Here is a 20,140-nt window from a genome sequence, read left to right as displayed (position 1 = left end):
AACATGTTTTTGCAAAACAGCAATTATTTGACCATGTCAGCAGCAAATCTAATAATAGCATCTTTCTGTGAACTTGTAGAAAACTGTATAAAAACTGTAGGCTGAACTATGGAAAATCAGACAAACCTTGCACGTACATGCTTTGTCTCCTTGCTGCAAGTAATAAAGGGTGCCTTGCTTGAACCTAACGTGCATTGATCTTTGTGTTTTCCTTTACAGATTGGTCCTTCGGACCAGAATCCCTCTCTTCGCCTCGGATCAGACGGCCAGGTGGCTGAAACCGTACGGGGAAGAAACCAAATTGGTTCTTCTTATATGTAAAGTCCTCCGACTGAATTGTCGTCAAAAGAGGCCAACCACTTTCTGATCTGTGACTGAAGGATGGGTTTTCCGCGAATCAGTGATCAATCACATGGGCTCGGGTAAGGCGAATCTACTTTTTTTTTTCTGTTTTAGGATCAGGGACTAGATATGTATTGTTTTTTGTCAGATTGTATTTTTCTTACAGTCAGGGATAAAAAAGGTACTGTCTTGTCATAGATCAGGAGAAACAGAATAAGTAGACTTTAGGTAGTCATTTTGAAGAGACTATAACAAAATCCGTGGTACACGTTAAAACTAGAGAATCAAGGTGAAGTTACGTAACAATCAAAAGTAAGGGAAAATGGGTAATAACTGTGCAAAAATACCCAGAGACCCACCGTTAACGGAAGATGCAAAATATATGCAGTCACAGCGTGCAGACAATGTCAGATACTTTTCAAAATGGGTTATTAAATAAGAATTTGATGGAAAATTGGAAAAATCCTTACTCGTCAAACTTATTAAACAACTTAAAACTGATTCTAAAGGTCAGGTAAAAAAGCAACGGCAGTTAGGAATTCCCCAGGCACACAGGTGGCTGGAGGAAGTAAACCGTAGGGACCAAAAGAACAAGGATTCAAAAACAATGTTTTTAGATAGGGAGGATAACAACCTAGTAATAACAACAGCACCTCAGCCTACCCCTCCCTTACCAGAATATGGAGTGAATAGACAGGTAGATCCACCTCCGCTATATCTTGTGGTCACTGAGGATAGGGACGCTATAAAACTAGCTAAAATAAGGGATCCCATTGAAACTCGGTCCCGAACAAAAGCAGGTAATCAAGAGTCATGGCAGAAATTTAAAGACACACAACCTGTGGGAGAAGAAGAAGAGGAAGTATGTCCACTCATAGAAGTACCGAACCCTCAGGCTGGGCAGGATAATCAGGATCCAACCATCTTAGTATACAGACCCTGGACTCCGGAAGATATCCGGAAAGCTACAGAAGGGATTCCCCATCCAAAAATTAATTTTAGAAAATTCTCAGACGATTTACAAGGAATGAGGCTAAGTTATCATTTAAACGGGGAAGAAATAGAAAGGGTAGTTCGACAAATTGTAGGGCCAGACTGGTACATGATTTGTGGCAATTGGAATCCACGTGATACTGAACAAAAACCCCTTCCTCATAGCAGTGCAGATTTAGACGCTAGAGTAAAAGGACTTACAGACCGCATCTCTGAAAAATGGAAACCTAGGGCAGACTGGACGTGCATTAATCAATGCGTCCCAACAGGAGGGTGAGACAGCTGACTAATATTTCGCTAGGCTACTGAAATGTTTTAATAACCACTGTGGGATGCAGATCCCCGAAGACCAAAAACAAGATTCCCCATATGAACAGCAGTTGAAAAATGCATTTTTGAAAGGCAGTAGTGCACCTATAAGCAGTTTCATTACAAAACATATGGTTGATCATCGAACTGGCAGGCTACAATCACTACTCGAATATGCTAGGCATGCTGAAAGGCATTTCAATAGCAAAAAAAAAAGAAGGCTCAAGTATTTTCTGTAGAGGACGGAGCGGAAGTTTATGTAGTACATCACAGAAAGAAGGGCAGGAAAAATGCACAGGGAGGTAGGCCGTCTGATCAACGATCAGAAGACTTTGAAGGACGCAAGAAAAAGGGTGAATGTTTCAAATGTGGTAAAAAGGGATTGCAAGAAAAATAAGAAAGCAACTATGGAAGACAAGGAAGGTGAAGACTGACTATATGATAGTCAGGAATCATTAGAAGGGGCTAGTGCAGAAAGGACAAATGAGAATGTGAAAAGGGAAATAGAGGAAGTACAAGGAATTGATGACGGTGAAGTAGAAGATGAAGTACTAGACTTGGCTTTATTGAGCTTGGAGCTCTACTTAGCAGATACTAAACCAGAAGTTATACTTTCGGTGGAAGGCAGGGAAGTAAAATTTGTGTGCGACTCAGGGGCATCACGAACCCTGATACACCCCTCCAAATTGCCAGAAAACTCAGAATCATCCGACTACATATTAGTCAAAGCAGCTAATGGGCAGCTATATCGGGAGCCCCTCTCCCGCAATATTACAATAACTGATCCTGTTTCGGGATTGGCACAGAAAAGTAAGATTGTAATTTCTGCAAAGTGCCCAGTGAATCTCTTGGGCAGGGATCTCATGCAGTTATTTGGTACAGCAGTAGTCCCAACCATGCAGGGAATGGAAGCACAGTGACAAACTGACACCTTTACGGTGCAATCGGGGGGTGAAATATTTTATTGGTATAGTCAGGACTTGGTCACAACTGGTCCGGGGACTGTGACCAAGGAGCTGATGAACATAGCTATCAGTAAGTTTCCCTCCCTCGACATTGATAAACAACACCTGTTACATTGTACCCTATATTTTTGTAATACACCAGGAAAAATTATTTAAGAATCATACAAACAGATTGGTACTGCGTAACCTGTACTGGGACACAGAAGGGAATGGTGTAGTCAGCTGTTCGCTGCCTCAGGAATTTTTAGCACTTTATAAATTTAATCGATTACCACATGGTAGCCTGACCAAGAATAAAAATATACAGTGGGCAGACCTAGGGAAGAAAGCCACAAAATGGGAGAAACAAACAGAACTGGAAATGTCAGGACAGGGAATACAAGTACAAAAATTGAATTGGGTGACAGAGACCAACCCAGCTGTGCACCTGCATTCTCTCGAAGACAGCTGATGGACACTCCTACTGAAGGAGGAAGAAAACACCTTGCGAGATGTACCAGAGAATCTCTGGTCAACAGGGAAATCAGATGTAGGACTTATCCGTATGGCAGGGCGAGTTAATATCACACCGAAATCAGCTTTTAGACCACAGAAAAGACAATACCCCTTAAGGAAAGATGCAGAGGCAGGGATAAAACCTATCATAGTAGCATTACTTAAGGGAGGGGTAGTAGTGGAATCTCCCGATTCTCCATGTAATACACCTTTATTTCCAGTTAAAAAAGCCAATGGAGAATGGCGTATGGTCCAGGATTTGCAAGCTGTGAATGACGCAATAATACCAAGGGCACCCATAGTGCCAGATCCACACACACTGTTAAATGACTTAAAACCTCAACAAAAGTATTTCTCTGTGGTGGATATTAGTAACGCATTCTTTTCAATACCGATACACTCAGATAGCCAGTATTGGTTTGCATTCACATTTCAGGGAAAAAGATACACATATACGTGACTACCACAGGGATATTGTGAGAACCCTACGATATTCTCACAGGAAATGTCAAGTAACTTGGCAAGGTTTAATCCACCGAAGGGTAGTCAGATTTTACTTTATGTTGACGACATTTTGTTAGCGGCCCCCACCCAGCAGGATTGTAGGGAAGATACAGTAGCACTTCTACGATTTTTAGCTGCTGAGGGACATAAAGTAAACAAAGACAAACTGCAGCTCTGGAAAAAACAGGTGAAGTACCTAGAATATGTGATATCCAAGGAAGGTAGAACATTAGATGAGGACAGAAAAGTGGCAATCTTGCAGGCACCAAAGCCTACCACCAAGAAGGAAATTATGTCCTTCTTGGGAACGGCTAATTTTTGTCAAGGCTGGATTCCAAACTATGCCTTGGAATCTGCACCCTTAACTGACCTTGAATATAACACACCCATGGCAGCGCAAGATTTGTTACAATGGACATCGGAAGCAGAATCGGCTTTTTGTAAACTGAAACAATTAATAGCATTCTCTCTAGTTCTGGGATTACCAAATTATCATAAACGTTTTTTCCAGACTGTAGATTGCAAGCAGGGTTATATCACATCAGTACTAACACAACAACATGGGGATAAGCAACGTCCCATTGCTTACTATTCATCACAGTTGGACTCAGTGGCACGGTCACTACCCCCACTGTGTCCAGGCAGTTTTTGCAGCTGCAATGGCAGTACAGGCATCAGCTTCAGTAGTTTTGTTCCACCCCCTCACTTTGAGGGTACCCCATGCAGTCGCAATTATCTTGTTGCAGGAAAAGTTGGCATTTCTTTCCCCTGCTAGGCATCTCTCCTGCATGACTATATTATTGAGCCAACCTCATATGACAATTGAACGATGCACGACTTTGAACCCTTCTACTCTGCTACCAACCCCTGCAGACGGCACACCGCACCACTGCCTGCAGGTAATTGAGCAAAAGATACTACCTAGAAAAGACCTCACAGATGTCCCCTTGGATAATGCTGAGGTGACATACTAAGTGGATGGCTCGTGCAAAAGGGGCTCTGCAGGACAGAACCTAGTAGGATATGCAGTAGTCTCTGATACTGAAGTTATAGAAGCAAAATCTTTACCGCACCATTTATCTGCACAGGCAGCAGAATTGATTTCCCTGACATGGGCATGTACTTTAGCAAAGGGGAAATGTGTAAACATTTTTACTGATAGCCAGTACGCTTTCTCCACTGTACATGTGTTTGCACAACAGTGGAAAAACCGGGGAATGATACCATCTACTGGCAAACCTATAAATCATGCGCAGTTTATTTTAGATCTTTTAGAATCTATTCAGTTACCTCAGAAGGTGGCCATTTGCAAATGTGCAGCTCACACCAAGCAACAAGATAGGATTTCAAAAGGTAATGCAAGAGCTGATACAGCTGCAAAACAAGCAGCTACAGAGGTATTTATTTTAAATGAGGAATTACAACCCTCTGAAATTTTGAATCTGGATATGTTAAAAACAATGCAGACACTTACTACGCAAATTGAAAAACAGCAATGGATAAAACGAGGAGCAGTCCTCGAAAAATGGGCTATACATCTCTAAGAAAGAGAAACCAATACTACCCTCTAATTTGTTCCGCTATGCGGCATTGTTGAGCCATGGGCAGTGCCATGTCTCAACAGGGGGGATGATACAGCTGGTGAATCAAGTGTTCACAACGTATGGATATACAAACTATTCTAAAAAATTTTGTTTAATGTGTCAGATTTGTAACAAACACCATGCACAGGGGGAGATAAAGCCCAAGCAAGAGAGTTTTCCCACACCACCATATCCGTTTCACACTATCTGTATGGATTTCATAGAACTGAACAAATGTGAGAATAAGAAGTATTGCCTTGTCATTATAGATGTGTTTTCCAGATGGGTGGAAGTCTTTCCAACCAAAAACCCAGATGCAGCTACAGTGGCAAAAGTACTTGTCAAGGAAATTATTCCTAGGTTCGGCATTCCGGAGAGAATCTATAGTGACAATGGTACACACTTTGTAAATCAAAGCATACAGCAGCTGAGTAAGTTTTTTGGTATTTCTTTAAAAAATCATTGTGCATATCATCTGCAGTCTGCAGGGCTGGTTGAAAGACATAATGGTATACTGAAAAGCAAACTGAGGAAATTGATGGCTGAGACAAGGAAAACCTGGCTGTACTGTTTACCCCTGGCACTGTTGAACATGAGAACCGTCCCTACAGCAAAAGGACTGACTCCTTTTGAGAAGCTTTATGGGAGGGCTTATTACACACCCCAGTGGAAACCTCTCATGTCATCAGACCAGGAAGCTGATTTTACGTTTGCTGAATATATGAAAAAGTTGTTGATTTCTAAACATCTGTTGCAGTTTAATTCTGTTTCAGGTCAAAAACAAACCGAAACATCGGAAGTGGCAGTGACGCCAAAAGACTGGGTGTGGATTAAAATCGTGAAGCGAAAAAACTGGGCATCGCCAAAGTGGGAAGGTCCTTACCAGGTGCTTCTTTCAACACCTACTGCAGTCAAAATAGCAGAGCGAGCTTCGTGGATACATCTAACGCACTGCAAGTTGGTGAAGAACTTCAAGCTGGACAAAGACCTTACCTCTCCATCGGGACCCTAAGCACAAAAGTCTGGCTACAAAGGGGGGTCAGATCAATAGGAACTGATCCGTCTCAAACCCAGTGAAGCAATCATCGGTGCTGGGGTCCTATAGGGCAGAGAGTAAGATTACATGTCCTGGGCGAAGATGACAGAAGCAAGAAAGATCCAAATGCATCTGTTTGAAAGAGCCGGAGAAAACAGTAAGTTAGAACGACCATTTCCGCAGAAATATTGCATGACCATCCTGTTGACTGTATTAGTAATAATAATCTTTTTATTGTGGCCATTTCTCTTCTCAGCCACACAAGTAGAACGAAGTAAACGTGCAAAGTGGCACCCAAATTTCAATAATTATCAGGCTATTAAGCACGCTTATGCAGACGCCCTCAATATGAATCAAACCTTGCAAGTCCTACTGAAGGATGCAGTGAATGTGACATCGATTAAAAGAGTGACCCTATTTTTACCCAAGGCAAAAAGAAGAACAGTATGCTTTCAAAACTACGGAAAAACAGAAGTTGGAAATAGCACCTGTAATATGACAGTGATACATCACTGTACCGGGAATTCCTGCACCACGACAAACGAAGGCCAGCAATTACAGGTTGGCAATAGCAATGACTTTACTAAAAGGAAGAAAACTGTTGATGAAAATCAAATTGTGTATAGTAAAATGTTCTGTGCTATGATCCAACAAAAGCCCGGTAACTATAAAATCCGAAACATTTCAGTCGCAATTCCTGACTGCTACTTCATGTGTGGTGATAGAGCATATAAATGGCTACCAGGCAACTGGTCTGGAAGCTGTTTTCTGGCATATCTGATTCCAGCAATATGACATGTATCGACACTACCCCAGGGGAAATTTCAAAATGTTCGAGAAATCAAGAAACCCGCTAATCCAGTGGGACAAGTTGATGCATCCTGGATATATTACCATGATCTAGCCCATGTGAGTGACAAAGGACTGTTGCACATGGATCTGGGCGATGACATCATATCTTGGTCTGGCATAATACCAGCATACAGAGCAGTGAAATCGATCTGGGAGCTGAGAAAACTATCCAAACTTCTTGAGACAATGAGTAATGCTACTTTTTCCGCCCTAGATCTGGTGACTGATGAACTCACAGCCATGAGGACAGTGGTACTTCAAAATCGCATGGCTCTCAACTTCACCCTAGCGGCGAAAGGAGGGTTATGCGCTTTAATCCAGGAGGAGTGCTGTTCATTTATTCCTGATAACAAACATGAAAAAGACAGCCATCTCGAAATAATTCAGCAAGTGTCGGCCATGACCAAACCAGGACCGAATCCATTAACAGACTTTTTCCAAAAATGGTTCGGGGGTTGGGGCAGCATCTTGATGAACATTCTGAATGCCATCTGTGTAGGGGCAGCCTTACTGATGGTGTGTGGATGCTGCTGCATCCCCTGTATAAAAGGACTAGTTGAAAATTTCATAGACGCTTCAATTTCAAAGACTTTATATCAGAATGTTGAGTTAGAGGTACTGATTAAAAGCTGAAGAAATACTTTCACAAGCTTGAACTGAATGACTCTCTAACTGCAAATCCTGAGTGGGAAATGGTTAAGGGAAGAAAAACTGTTTATGCTTGTTTTGAAAGTCGGATAAAGTATTAAAAGGGGGGAAATGTTAGGAAAATGTACAACTGCAATGCAATATGTAGGCTTAGTGTATTAAAATGTACAACTGCAATATGCAGGTTTAGTGTATTAAGGGTTAAAAGGAGTTAATACATTTATTCTGCTTATTCTGTGTGAAAATATGCAGCTGCTAGAAGCTCTGAAGAGAGAACAATGGATGCCTGTAAATCCACCTGGTCAGCAGAAAGTGTATTGAGGCCAGGACTGTACCTTGAATGTATCATATCAGAACTAGAGAAAGAATTGTGAGAAACTAAGGGAAGCTGAAACAAACTCAAGGCCAGGTTGTTTTTCTGAAAAAACATGTTTTTGCAAGACAGCAATTATTTGACCATGTCAGCAGCAAATCTAATAATAGCATCTTTCTGTGAACTTGTAGAAAACTGTATAAAAACTTTAGGCTGAACTATGGAAAATCAGACAAACATTGTACCTACATGCTTTGTCTCCTTGCTGCAAGTAATAAAGGGTGCCTTGCTTGAACCTAACGTGCATTGATCTTTGTGTTTTCCTTTACATCTGCAAAGACTTTTTCTTGTCTGATGCATTTTTTCAAGGTGTTCTGACCAGAATGATTTAAGATTTCTAACAGTGGAAAAACCAATAACTCCCCAAATTTTCGGCATCCCTAAAGTCCACAAAAATCCACAGAATCCACCCTTTAGACCCACAGTATCAGCAAAAGGGTCACAAACTGAACCTTTGGCAGCATGGGTGGATACAAGTGTAATACCGGTGGTGAGGGATGCCGAACATATTGTCAAGGACTCCTGGCACTGTCTTGAAAGACTGAAATCAAACAGAGAATGAAGTTATTCTTTCTTGACAATAGATGTCATAAACCTATTCTCTGTTATTCCACATGAGAGTGGACTTGAGATGTTTCAGGAGAGTTTATTGAAAAATGAAAAGACTGACAAGACTAAGTTTAATTTATTGGTGGAAATCATGGAAATTGTTTTGAGAAACAATTTTCTTACCTTTGAGGGGGAGTTATTCCACCAGATATCAGGTGTGGCTATGGGGGCGAAATGCGCCCCCGTATTTGCAAACCTGGTATTATTGGAATGGGAGAGAAAATATATTTTTGACACTCCCAATTATGGAGAAGATAAAATCTTACAACCGATTTCTGGACGACATCCTAATTTTATGGCAAGGTGACGAAAGGGAACCCCTTGAATTTGTCGAGTATTTGAATTCTACAACTTCATTCTTGAAGTTTATTAGTAGATGGAAACCCAAAGAAATTGATTTTTTAAATATACATCTTTGGGTTAATGAGGAGGATGACAAACTGCATAGTACCATCTTTAGAAAAGAAACTTTTTCTAATACATTACTTCATTATTATAACTGTTGTCATCCTCAGCATCAAAGAAATATAATAAAAGGACAGATAGTGAGGTATTCCCATCTCATAAGTGATGAGAGAACTTTTAATAATGAACTATACACCTTAATAGGTTTGTTTTTGGAGAGGGGATACCCACTAAAGGTCTTGATGAAAGTGAAACATGAAATAACTGAAAAAAAGGCATGTATTATACCAACCGATTCTTCAAAAGGGTGGAGGTCAGTTACAAGCTACTCAGAAAACTAGGAAAGGGGATGCTATTGTTTTGCATTACAATAACTTGACCCCGACTATAATTAATATTATTAACAAAAGTTGGGAGACATGTTTTGAACAAGAAACCAAAGAAAAAATTGGACATAAACCCCAAATAGTTTATAGCAGGAGTAGAAATATTAAAAACATTTTGGAAGGGCATGGAAATAAAAAATAAACTAACGCGGTACAGGTCATTAATGTTCAAATGTGGGGCTTGTGGGTTCTGCAAGTTCATTAATGATTTCCCCATATGTATCAGAAGTTAGTTCAAACTTAGCCTTAAAATGCCCTGGTAAATGCAACTGCAATTCAACTAATGTGGTTTACCTAGCAACTTGTACCTCCTGCCCTGGATTTTATAGAGGTAAAACCACACGTAGGCTCAGGGACAGAATAAGAATGACTTAGAGCAATTAAAAATAAAGACGTGCACAATGCTCTCTATCTTCACAGTACTAAATGTGTTGATTTTAAAAGATTTATCTTTTTTGTGATTGATAGAGTTTTGCAGGCAGAAAATGAGGGTGATGAGGAACTGGAGGTTGAGGTAAGGGAGGTAAAATGGCAACTTAGATTGAATGCTACAGTGGCACCAGGACTTAATGATGCTATTATACCAATACTAAAGCAAAGGGCTCTGGTTATATATTAAAAAGTAAGTTGTTAGCTTTTGCACAATTGTGAAAGAACCAAGTGGTATGGGTATTTTAAATATAAATATGTAACTTGATATTCCTGATATGCAACTTGACATTCATGGTTGATTGAATTTTTAAACTAATATTATGGATTTTTTTAAAAAATGAACAGCCAGCTTATGTTACTTTAAATTTATGGTTTACACTTTAAATGCATGTAGGAAGTATTTGATTGGTTGTACTACATTACGGTGTCTGGATGTAATGTGAATGACTCTGAAGAAGCCTTGTATGTGTAAGGTGAAAGCGCTTAGATGGTTGTTTTAATAAATAAGTTTATGTTTACTTCTTGTGGTCGGGATTTTTTTATTTTTAGTTTATGGTCAGTGTGTCTGTTGGCACTATTTGGTTTTCTTTACTGTTTTTTATCCTGCCATGGGAGTGAACGGATTCTCAATACCAAGTTTTTCAAATGGAAGCGCTCTTTGGGGAACTGGTTACATCTGTGCAGAAGTTGTCTGCGCTGTTATTAAAGGATAGAGGGAGAGAAGATGGAGAGACTTCCCTATCCAGTTCCCAAGCTGAATTATTCACCCTTCATACATCGATATTAATGGAGAACGAAAATGCTGGTACGGCTGCAAAACGGAACACACAGGGTGGAAGGGATATCTCGAGTTGGTTGACGGCACCGGAAATAGATTTTGGAGAAGCAGTAATTAAGAACACGAACATGCCAACTTTGAAAACGCAGATAGCTAATTTCAAGAAACTGTGCAAAAAGTATAGATCCCTGCAGTTAGACGATGCTTTTTTAAAGAAATCATTTATGCTTAAGCAACTTCCGAGAGGGCTGAGATTATGGAAACTCCCTATGGGGATACATACAGGGACAACGGCTTACCGAAACTAATTGGGCTTTTTGATAAAGCCGGACTAGAAATGCTTGACATCATCATTAAGAACAATGAAAGTAAGTTGTCTGCTTTACAATCTGAAATTACAATACTAAAGCAAAGCATAGTGAATGATTTGTTGTTTGAACAATATAATCATAAATATCGCAAAGTATTACATGACATTGAGGTATTTGTTAAAGATAATCTAAATAGTAAACAACGGAATCTAGCTAGAGACACAGCTGATTATCAAAACAATCAAGCTTATCCTATTGGTGTTACAGCTAGAGCTACCAACACAGCTGGACAAAATAGTGAGAGGGGGAATGATTATACTATGCAAAACTGCACAAGAAACAAGGGTAATGTTTTTTGTGAAGAATGTGACGACGAGGAAGTTTTTTTTAGAACAGGACTTTCAACCAGGAGATCAGAACGCTTAAAAAAAACAAGCAAAGAGTAACTCCAGGAATCAAAAGAATTACCCCTACAACAGGAAGAAAAGGGGTGGGGGGAGAAGGAGATGGAGTTAATGTATTTTGATAATGGACAACATGATAACAAAGGACATGACATTGCAAAGGACATGACAGATTTGCACAATGACTGTAATGATTTTGAGACCAGGGTTGTAACAAATTGTGATGGTTTGTTAGAATGTGATATTATCAAAAAACAGGGTTTCACAATTTATAACTTTAGTGATTTAAATGTGGATGAAACACACTTTGATTTATTGAAAAAGGGTCTCTCCTTTGTTCCTGATTTTAAGTCTGACACAGTTGACAATTTAATTAGTTTGAAATTATATGCAAGACAGCTTAATTTGAGACTATTTTTTCAGGGGCATCTTAATTTGAACATGGAGGGGGGATCTAGTAATCTGAGAAGGAAAAGTGTGTTTACCCCTCCCAATAATTATGAAACAGCATTATTTGAAAAAATGTGTGAAAAAGAGATGAGGAAGGTAACAACAGTGAAGTGGGACAGACAAGGAAATTTATCAGTAGAAGAAAAAGAAGCTCTCACAGCCCTAGCTGGAGATGATAACCTCCTGATTATGAAACCTGATAAAGGTGGGGGGTTATTTATCATGCCTCAGACAGCTTATGTTTCGAAAATGTTTGAGATACTCAATGACCCCCTCTACCTATCTGTCGAGTATTTGAATTCTACAACTTCATTCTTGAAGTTTATTAGTAGATGGAAACCCAAAGAAATAGATTTTTTAGATATACATCTTTGGGTTAATGAGGAGGATGACAAACTGCATAGTACCATCTTTAGAAAAACTTTTTCTAATACATTGCTTCATTATAACAGTTGTCATCCTCAGCATCACACAAATATAATAAAAGGACAGATAGTGAGGTATTCCCGTCTCATAAGTGATGAAAGAATCTTTAACAATGAACTATACACCTTAACAGGTTTGTTTTTGGAGAGGGGGTACCCACTAAAGGTCGTGATGAAAGTGAAACATGAAGTAAGAAAAAAGGCATGTATTATACCAACCAGTTCTTCAAATGGGTGGAGGTCAATTACAAGCTACTCAGAAAACTAGGGAAGGGGATGCTACTGTTTTGCGTTACAATAACTTGGACCCCGACTATAACCGTTATTATTAACAAAAGTTGGGAGACATGTTTTGAACAAGAAACCAAAGAAAAACTTGGACACAAACCCCAAATAGTTTACAGCATGGGTAGAAATATTAAAAATATTTTGGAATGGCATGGAAATAAAAATAAACTAACGTGGTACAGGTATTAATGTTCAAATGTGGGGCTTGTGGGTTCTGCAAGTTCATTAATGATTTCCCCATATGTATCAGAAGTTAGTTCAAACTTAGCCTTAAAATGTCCTGGTAAATGCAACTGCAATTCGACTAATGTGGTTTACCTAGTAACCTGTACCTCCTGCCCTGGATTTTATATAGGTAAAACCACACATAGGCTCATGGACAGAATAAGTGAACACCTTAGAGTGATTAAAAATAAAGACGTGCACAACGCTCTCTATCTTCACAGTACTAAATGTTTTGATTTTAAAAGATTTATCTTTTTTGTGATTGACATTTCGAGTTTTGCAGGCAGAAAATGAGGGTGATGAGAAACTGGAGGTTGAGGTAAGGGAGGTAAAATGGTAACTTAGATTGAACACTACAGTGACACCAAGACTTAATGATGCTATTTCTTTGATATCAATACTAAAGCAAAGGGCTCTGGTTATATATTAAAAAGTAAGTTGTTAGCTTTTGCACAATTGTGAAAGAACGAAGTGGTATGGGTATTTTAAATATAAATATGTAACTTGATATTCCTAATCAGGTTATGTTACTTTAAATTTATGGTTTACACTTTAAATGAATGTGGAAGTATTTGATTGGTTGTACTAATCATTATGGTGTTATATAAGGGGGTGCTGGATGTATTGTGAATGACTCTGAAGAAGCCTTGTATGTCAAGGTGAAAGCGCCAAGACGGTTGTTTTAATAAATAAGTTTTCGTTTACTTCATGTGGTCGGGATTTTTTTATTTTTAGTTTATGGTCAGTGTGTCTGTTGGCACTATTTGGTTTTATTTATCTGCCATCAACCTTCACAGCCTTACAGTCTGCTACTTGCAGTAACCTTGCAATGTTTCTCCTCAGACAGCTTTAGCCAACGTGTCTTAAAATCAATGTCGAACTGACATCCCTCACAGGCAATAAGGTCTAGGAACAGTAGCAGCTAACATTCTACAACTGAATCAATTGTGTAAGGAGTAGCACTTACCTTATATAAGCAGATACGTGACTCAGAAGGAAAGCTTTCAACAAATTCAGCTTTCAGGATTCAAACCTCTTTCAAAGTAGTTTTCTTCCATAGCACAATGATGCTCTGGGTTTCTCATTGCTCTTATATTGTATAGATTCAACCCTCTGGGCACAGTGATTATGCTAATTAGGACTCATCTCATTATTGTTTCTGAACTGATACATTTGTGAGATAAGCACTTTTAATAAACATTGTCACATGCCCCGAGCACCTATAAACAGCTCAGTGCATCCAGGCTGTGCAAAACAGATTACGACTGGGAGAACTGTCGTACCATGACTAACCATCAGAAAATGGAGTCACTACAGAACATGCATTTTCAGCAGCAAACAGTGGTATGGGGGCTGCCATGTTTCACACCTTAAAGTGCCAGTGGAAACATAGGAATACAGTGCTTACATTTTATTATTTTGCAATGCAGTGTGCCAATGCATTACTATTTGGTGTCCTTCATTGTGCAGAGGCTGAGACATAAAAGAACTATTCTGGACACCAATTCCCTGCTATGTTTTTTAAGATATTTGAAGGTGAGATAATTTCGGCAGGAGAGAGAGTAGTGCTCCTTTTAGAGCACACAGATGGTGTGAGGAGAAGTCCTAGACTTTTTTCTGGACATCCTTCATAAGAGGTACAGCTGAAGGCTCCTGCAGGAGGGCTATACCTGGTCACAGTATAAGGCTGATGCCAGGAACAGTTTATTCAAGGCTGACAACCTTGCTATTGGAATCCCACGTGTAGACGTACAGTACCACCCCCACTACGGTGACATAAGGCGACACAAGCCTGACCTCCTTGGCCAATGGGAAGCTGAAGTTAGGACAGTTACCACCTCTGCACTGTATGAATACCAACTTTTCACTTAATAAATGGCCTACATCTGCATTCCACTATCCAATTTCTCATTCGGCTCTGCTTATATCTTTGGCATCTGCAGAGACTAAAAAGAAGAGAGAGATGCACAGAAGCAAACTAGAGCACCTAAGAGAACATGAGGTGAGTATACATGTTGTGAAAAATGTCTGTTTGCACAGTAACAGCCACAGGCATTAAAATAATTCAGTATAACTTCTATACTGCAGTACCACATCTATCAGTTCTGGCATAGCTCAAAGGGAGAAGAGTAGCAAGGGTTGTGGAAGGGAGCAGTTGCTCTCGGTGCAAAAAAAATTCAGAAGGTGTGATTAGAAAGTGCAGTTCCTGCATCTGATTTTCTGTACCAGCACTTCTGAATGCTGGTACAGAACAGTAATTCAGCTCTTCATGTGGTAAGCTGTTGCGAGCTGCTTGCTACAATGCAGAGGGCAATTTTTTTGTTCTTTCCCTGAAGAGCTGAGGATGTGGGGTGCCAGATCAGACAGCAGAATCAGGCACAAATGAGACAGCTATGCTCAAAGGTAGTAGTAACTGCAATATTAGAATTGCGCTTTTGTATATCTCCTCTTGTATAGATGGACAAGTTGATCTTCATGTTAAATTTATGTGCACTGAGATTGCAAGGCATGGCTGTGGGGTCAAATACCCCTACTTTAAACAAAAAAAACTTTGTTGTCAAGGCAAAGTATATTTGTCATTCCATGAATATTAATGCACCACTACAAGGTCCATCATGTGTAACAGCCATAAGTAATGGTTTGTTGGGCATTTCACAATATACAATAAAAGTACCTGTCCCTTGTCTATCACCTGTGCTAGACTTATTTATTGCATGATCAGCATCTTTATTATATATATGTACAGTTTCAGTATTGTCCTGTCAGGGATGCATTTTGAGATTTGACCCAGAGACTCCCCAGACTCTGGAATAGACTGCCCATACATGTCAAGCAGAGCGCCTCCTTGGCCCTCTTCAAAAGGAACCTTGACGATTGGATGGGAGATAGGAAATTCACCCCACAGATCACGTCAGTCACCCTGCTAGACAGGGGTCCAGGGAAGTAAATATTGTGGGAAGAAATATCCAGGGAATTGTTATGGCTAGGCTTGCATAGGCCCTAGAGCCGATAGCCTAGTACCAACCTATGACCCTATGAACATCATGATCAACTCGTCCATCTATACAGTTACAGGCATCCCACTAAAAATACTCCCACCCATACCTTTCAACATTACACACATCTAACTACCATACACGACTGGCTCCTACTGTTTGATGTGCACATCTTAAAATGTGTACCTTTTTGACAAAACTGAGGACTGATATTGTGAAGAAATTAGACACTGTTATTTGTGCTAACATGTCTGGCTGAGTTTTTTTTTACATAATTTCAGATTAATCTGTGTATTATACGCCAGCATGATATTGTTCTTACATGTTAGTTGATACGTTTGTACAGAATGTTTTAAAGACTTGATCAGTGTCCTTTTGCATTTCTAACTGTGCATGTTTGTGAAGAGAGACTCTAAAGGCAAATTATCTCAGATTCAGCTGATCAGAGATGATGTCATCGGAATGTTGACAGTTGCTATGTGTTACTGTCAAAAGCTGAAAGACAGGAAGGAACTTTTAGAAAAAACAGCTATTAGTTGATTTTTAAAATATGAAATGAAAAGTAGAACTGGGACAGTTGACAGACTAGTCTATAAAAGAGCCTGCTGAAGACAGCTGAAGGCAGTCAGTTAACAGTTAGATGTACTGTGCAATGGATACCCAAAAAGAACTCACCAAGAACTGTAAGCCTGGCTTTGCTCTGTTGTAGTAATTTAGTTTAGATCAGAGACAGTGTTCTTTAGTCAGATAGGAAAATTAGAACTTATCACAGTTAGATCAGTTAGAGTTTTTCTAAATGCTGGATTTCTGTCCTTCAGTACTGATTTCATTTTCCTGGTGACTGACCTCTGTTTTTTATTGGAAATTATTGTTTTGTATTTTAATCATTTTGCTCAACATTAAATATTTTTATTAATTTACCTTGTGGCTGGTCAATCAGTGTTTTCATTTAGTGATCTGAGAGTGCTTATTCTTGCGTTGATAATTCCCAGGGCCACTCCAAAGCCTGGCTGCTTATGTCATTTGCTATTATTTGTTTTAATATTTAATTTTCATAATTGGACACCACTTTAGAAGGGCATGAAGACTCTCTGATTGGTGGCAGCACTGGTGTAGTATTTTAGGGAAGGAACACAGCTGGAAATCTGTGTCAGGCATTCCCAGAAGTGTTTGGATATGTAAGATTTCATTTATTTAAGTATGAGTGTATCAGAGGTCTTAAACTGAAGCACATTGCTCTAAAAGGGTGGACAGAAGTATGCAGTCCAGTCCCAGGCTATAGAACATGTTCCTATTGTGCTCTTAGGAGAAAATTGTGAATATTACTTCTGTTTAAGTAACAGTCTCACATTGGAGTCAGTAGTGCGGACTGAAGCTCCTTAGTTACTGACCCAGGATAGTAAGGGATGTCACGTTACATGGTGGCAGTTCAGTGGGATATTATCTGGATATCACATTAATTGGTGGCAGTTCTGTGGGATATTATCTGGATGTCACATTAATTAGTGGCAGTGGTAAGATATTATCTGGATGTCACATTAATTGGTGGTAGTTTAGTGGGATAATATCTGGATGTCATTACATCATTTTGACAAATATGGCTGTAATTCCCCATGATCACTGATCTAAGAAATTGAGAGATATGCTCCTACCCCACCTCCATCTTCCTCATTCCTTATTTTCTCACCTTGTGTTCTACCCTCTGCTTGTTTCTCCTTGTTATCTCAGTTCTGTACTCCCATTTCCATTCCTTAGTCTTGTCTAAAAACAGATAAACATATCATACACTTGCTTAAAAAGGACTTGGATAAATAAAATCATCTTTCTGTGGTCAGACATTGCATAAAGGATCACAGACAGCAATGACAATGAAAATGTACAACCAATGAGAGATGACAGCCCTCTTCCTTTGGGAAAAATGAATTCAAAACCTTATCACACACTACAATTTTGCAATCAGTCATGGAAATCAGCTAAGCATCTCTGTGTGTCATCATTAGATTAAAACTAACACACTTACTCTAACTGCTTTCATGCTCAGTGTACTCATGAAATAATTTGTACTGCTTCAATGCACTGGGTGGGGGCTTCGAGTCCCCTGGTGGTTATATTCTGCTTTACAATGTTCAGTTTGTAGTCTGCATTTCTTCAACATTTCCCTGATATATGTAATTTATGACTCCTTTTGCCAGACTGCTTCAGTGGCTCACCTTGTTAATGCACTGGGTAAGGACAACATCATTAATAAAGGCATGGGCTCAAGTTCCCTGAATACAATCTTCCTTTTCTTGCTATCATGCTGCAAATGTGCTACATTTCCTTGATATTGTGTTTTACCACTCCTTTTACTCTGATTGTTTATGTGGCTCCTCTTGCTAATATACTGGTATGGACAGTATTATTAGGAAAGCCATGGGTTCAAACCCTTTGAGGCCTGTTTTTCTTTTCTTGCTACCAGTCTGCAAATGTGCTGCATTTAACTGCTGTTTGTGTTTTATGACCACTTTTTGTTTGACTGCTACTGTGGCTCCCCTTGCAAGGAAATGGGAGGATCTACTAGCATTAAGACTGATTTGATGGATCAACTTCCTTGAGGGGTATCACATTTTCTTGTTTAATAACATTCACATTACAGTATAGCTGTACTGCTCACACCTGATGTTGGGAGGGCTGGTGTTGGTACATCTTTGTTACTTTATTGTCTTCCACATCTCCTGTCTATATTTCACATTTTTCTATATTCAAATATTGTCATACTACCTTCTCTATTTTATTTTGCTGCCTTGTTTTGGAGGGAAAATCCCTCTGTCCTCGTATGTCTATCTCTGTGGTTTCTGTTGCTATAGTGAAACCTCTCCTCCACTTTAGCCATCTATAACATTTTCCCTTCCATGGAACATTTATTTGCATATAAATTGCTGTACATTACATCAAAAATGCCAGTGTTATTTTCCCATCTGTGCACTCAAATTCATTACGACTAACAGAAGAGTTCATGAACATTCAAGGTTTCCCTTGGCTGCTCACACTTCAAACTGGCCTTGAGGTGATCTACCACAACTAGACCACAGGTCTGTGATGCGGCTGTGATGAGTATCTGCCCACCACTTGCAATAGCCTGGTCTCATGCATTGTTCTGACTTGGCCACGTTTACAGCATTCCAGAATTCATGGGAATGTTTAGTATATTCCAAGACAAATAAAAAACTAACTGGTAGCTAAGCTGCAGCAATCAACATTTTCAAATAATAAAAACATTCTACAATACTGTAAAAGAAGTAAAGAATTATACAGTTATACATTCATAGGTGATTACATGGGGCTTTTTTAAGCCTAGCCAATTTCCCAAAGTGAGAATAAAACACTGTACCATGTGCCTGTGATGTAAATACCTTAACCATTATGCCAAATCCCAATAAAGAATTGTTAAAAAATAAAAACAGGAAGTAGCAAGAATACTTAATAGAAAGCAATCTTGGTAGTATCTATGACATCTTTAGTGGAAAACAATTGTGTTAGTGCTACAACTGCAACTTCAAAAGGCTTTCTGTGGTGCTTAAGAGCAGTGGGGAGGGAAGTCTTCCCACCTGCATCTCAGACAGTGTACTAAACCAGTTTGATATGACTGTGCAAAAAAAAAATGTGGAAAAAAAAGAGAAAGTCACACAATTAAGGAAAGAACTGTACAGATGGTTACAAACTCCTACTTCATTTTTTTCTGTGTTACAACAAAAGGAAAGGCTACAATTTTGCTTTAGTTCAAAGTTTTATCTGTGTGAGCAATATCAACATTTGCTTCATCCAGATTTGCATACTATGCCATATATTTCCTTACCATTTTCCAGGCTGAGAGTCAGGTTATAAACAGCAAGGGGCCGTTTATTCTTCTGTCTCCGAGACTGCCGTGGAGGAGCATGCGGCGGGGAAATAGGCTGAGGATTGGTTTCACTTGGCATTGTTTTAAAGATCTGAAAAACATCATATATACACATATATAGTAGGTGGCTAGCTACCGCAGCTCTTCAATTTATGCAATTACAAACATCTTGACTTCACACAGCATAAACAATGCAACCAAAATAACTTTAACTGGATTATGAGAGGCAACATTCTGCATTTTTAAGTACAAGTTCTACATGAATGTTAGAAAATTTAAACAAAAAAGTCCAATCTAAATGTTTAACACACATACACTTAGCACAACATGGTAAGAATGAGACATCAGACAGATTAAAGTGAAGTTCAATTACTTGTTACATCTAAATAGTAGTGCCCTGTTCTACAAGAATGGAATGAGCTCCATTCCCGGCATACAGCATTTACACAAGAAA

General features: G+C 39.2%; 1 protein-coding gene across 1 annotated transcript in view; it reads right to left on the bottom strand.

Annotated features, from left to right (window-relative positions):
• ARHGAP10 (Rho GTPase activating protein 10) overlaps positions 1-20,140 on the bottom strand; it is a 2,173,597-nt gene that overhangs the window by 337,277 nt on the left and 1,816,180 nt on the right. The window contains exons 19-20 of the mRNA XM_044063456.1: positions 19,645-19,777; positions 17,497-17,570 (exon numbers count right to left, since the gene is read on the bottom strand). Of these exons, the coding sequence (XP_043919391.1) occupies positions 17,497-17,570; positions 19,645-19,777 (207 nt within the window). The remainder of the gene's footprint in view (positions 1-17,496; positions 17,571-19,644; positions 19,778-20,140) is intronic.

Source organism: Protopterus annectens, chromosome 2.part1 (genome assembly GCF_019279795.1).
Source record: "Protopterus annectens isolate FY-2018-M chromosome 2.part1, PAN1.0, whole genome shotgun sequence".
Taxonomy (NCBI): Eukaryota; Metazoa; Chordata; order Ceratodontiformes; family Protopteridae; genus Protopterus; species Protopterus annectens.
The sequence above is the reverse complement of the archived record's forward strand: the minus strand, read 5'-3'. Positions and strand labels throughout refer to the sequence as shown.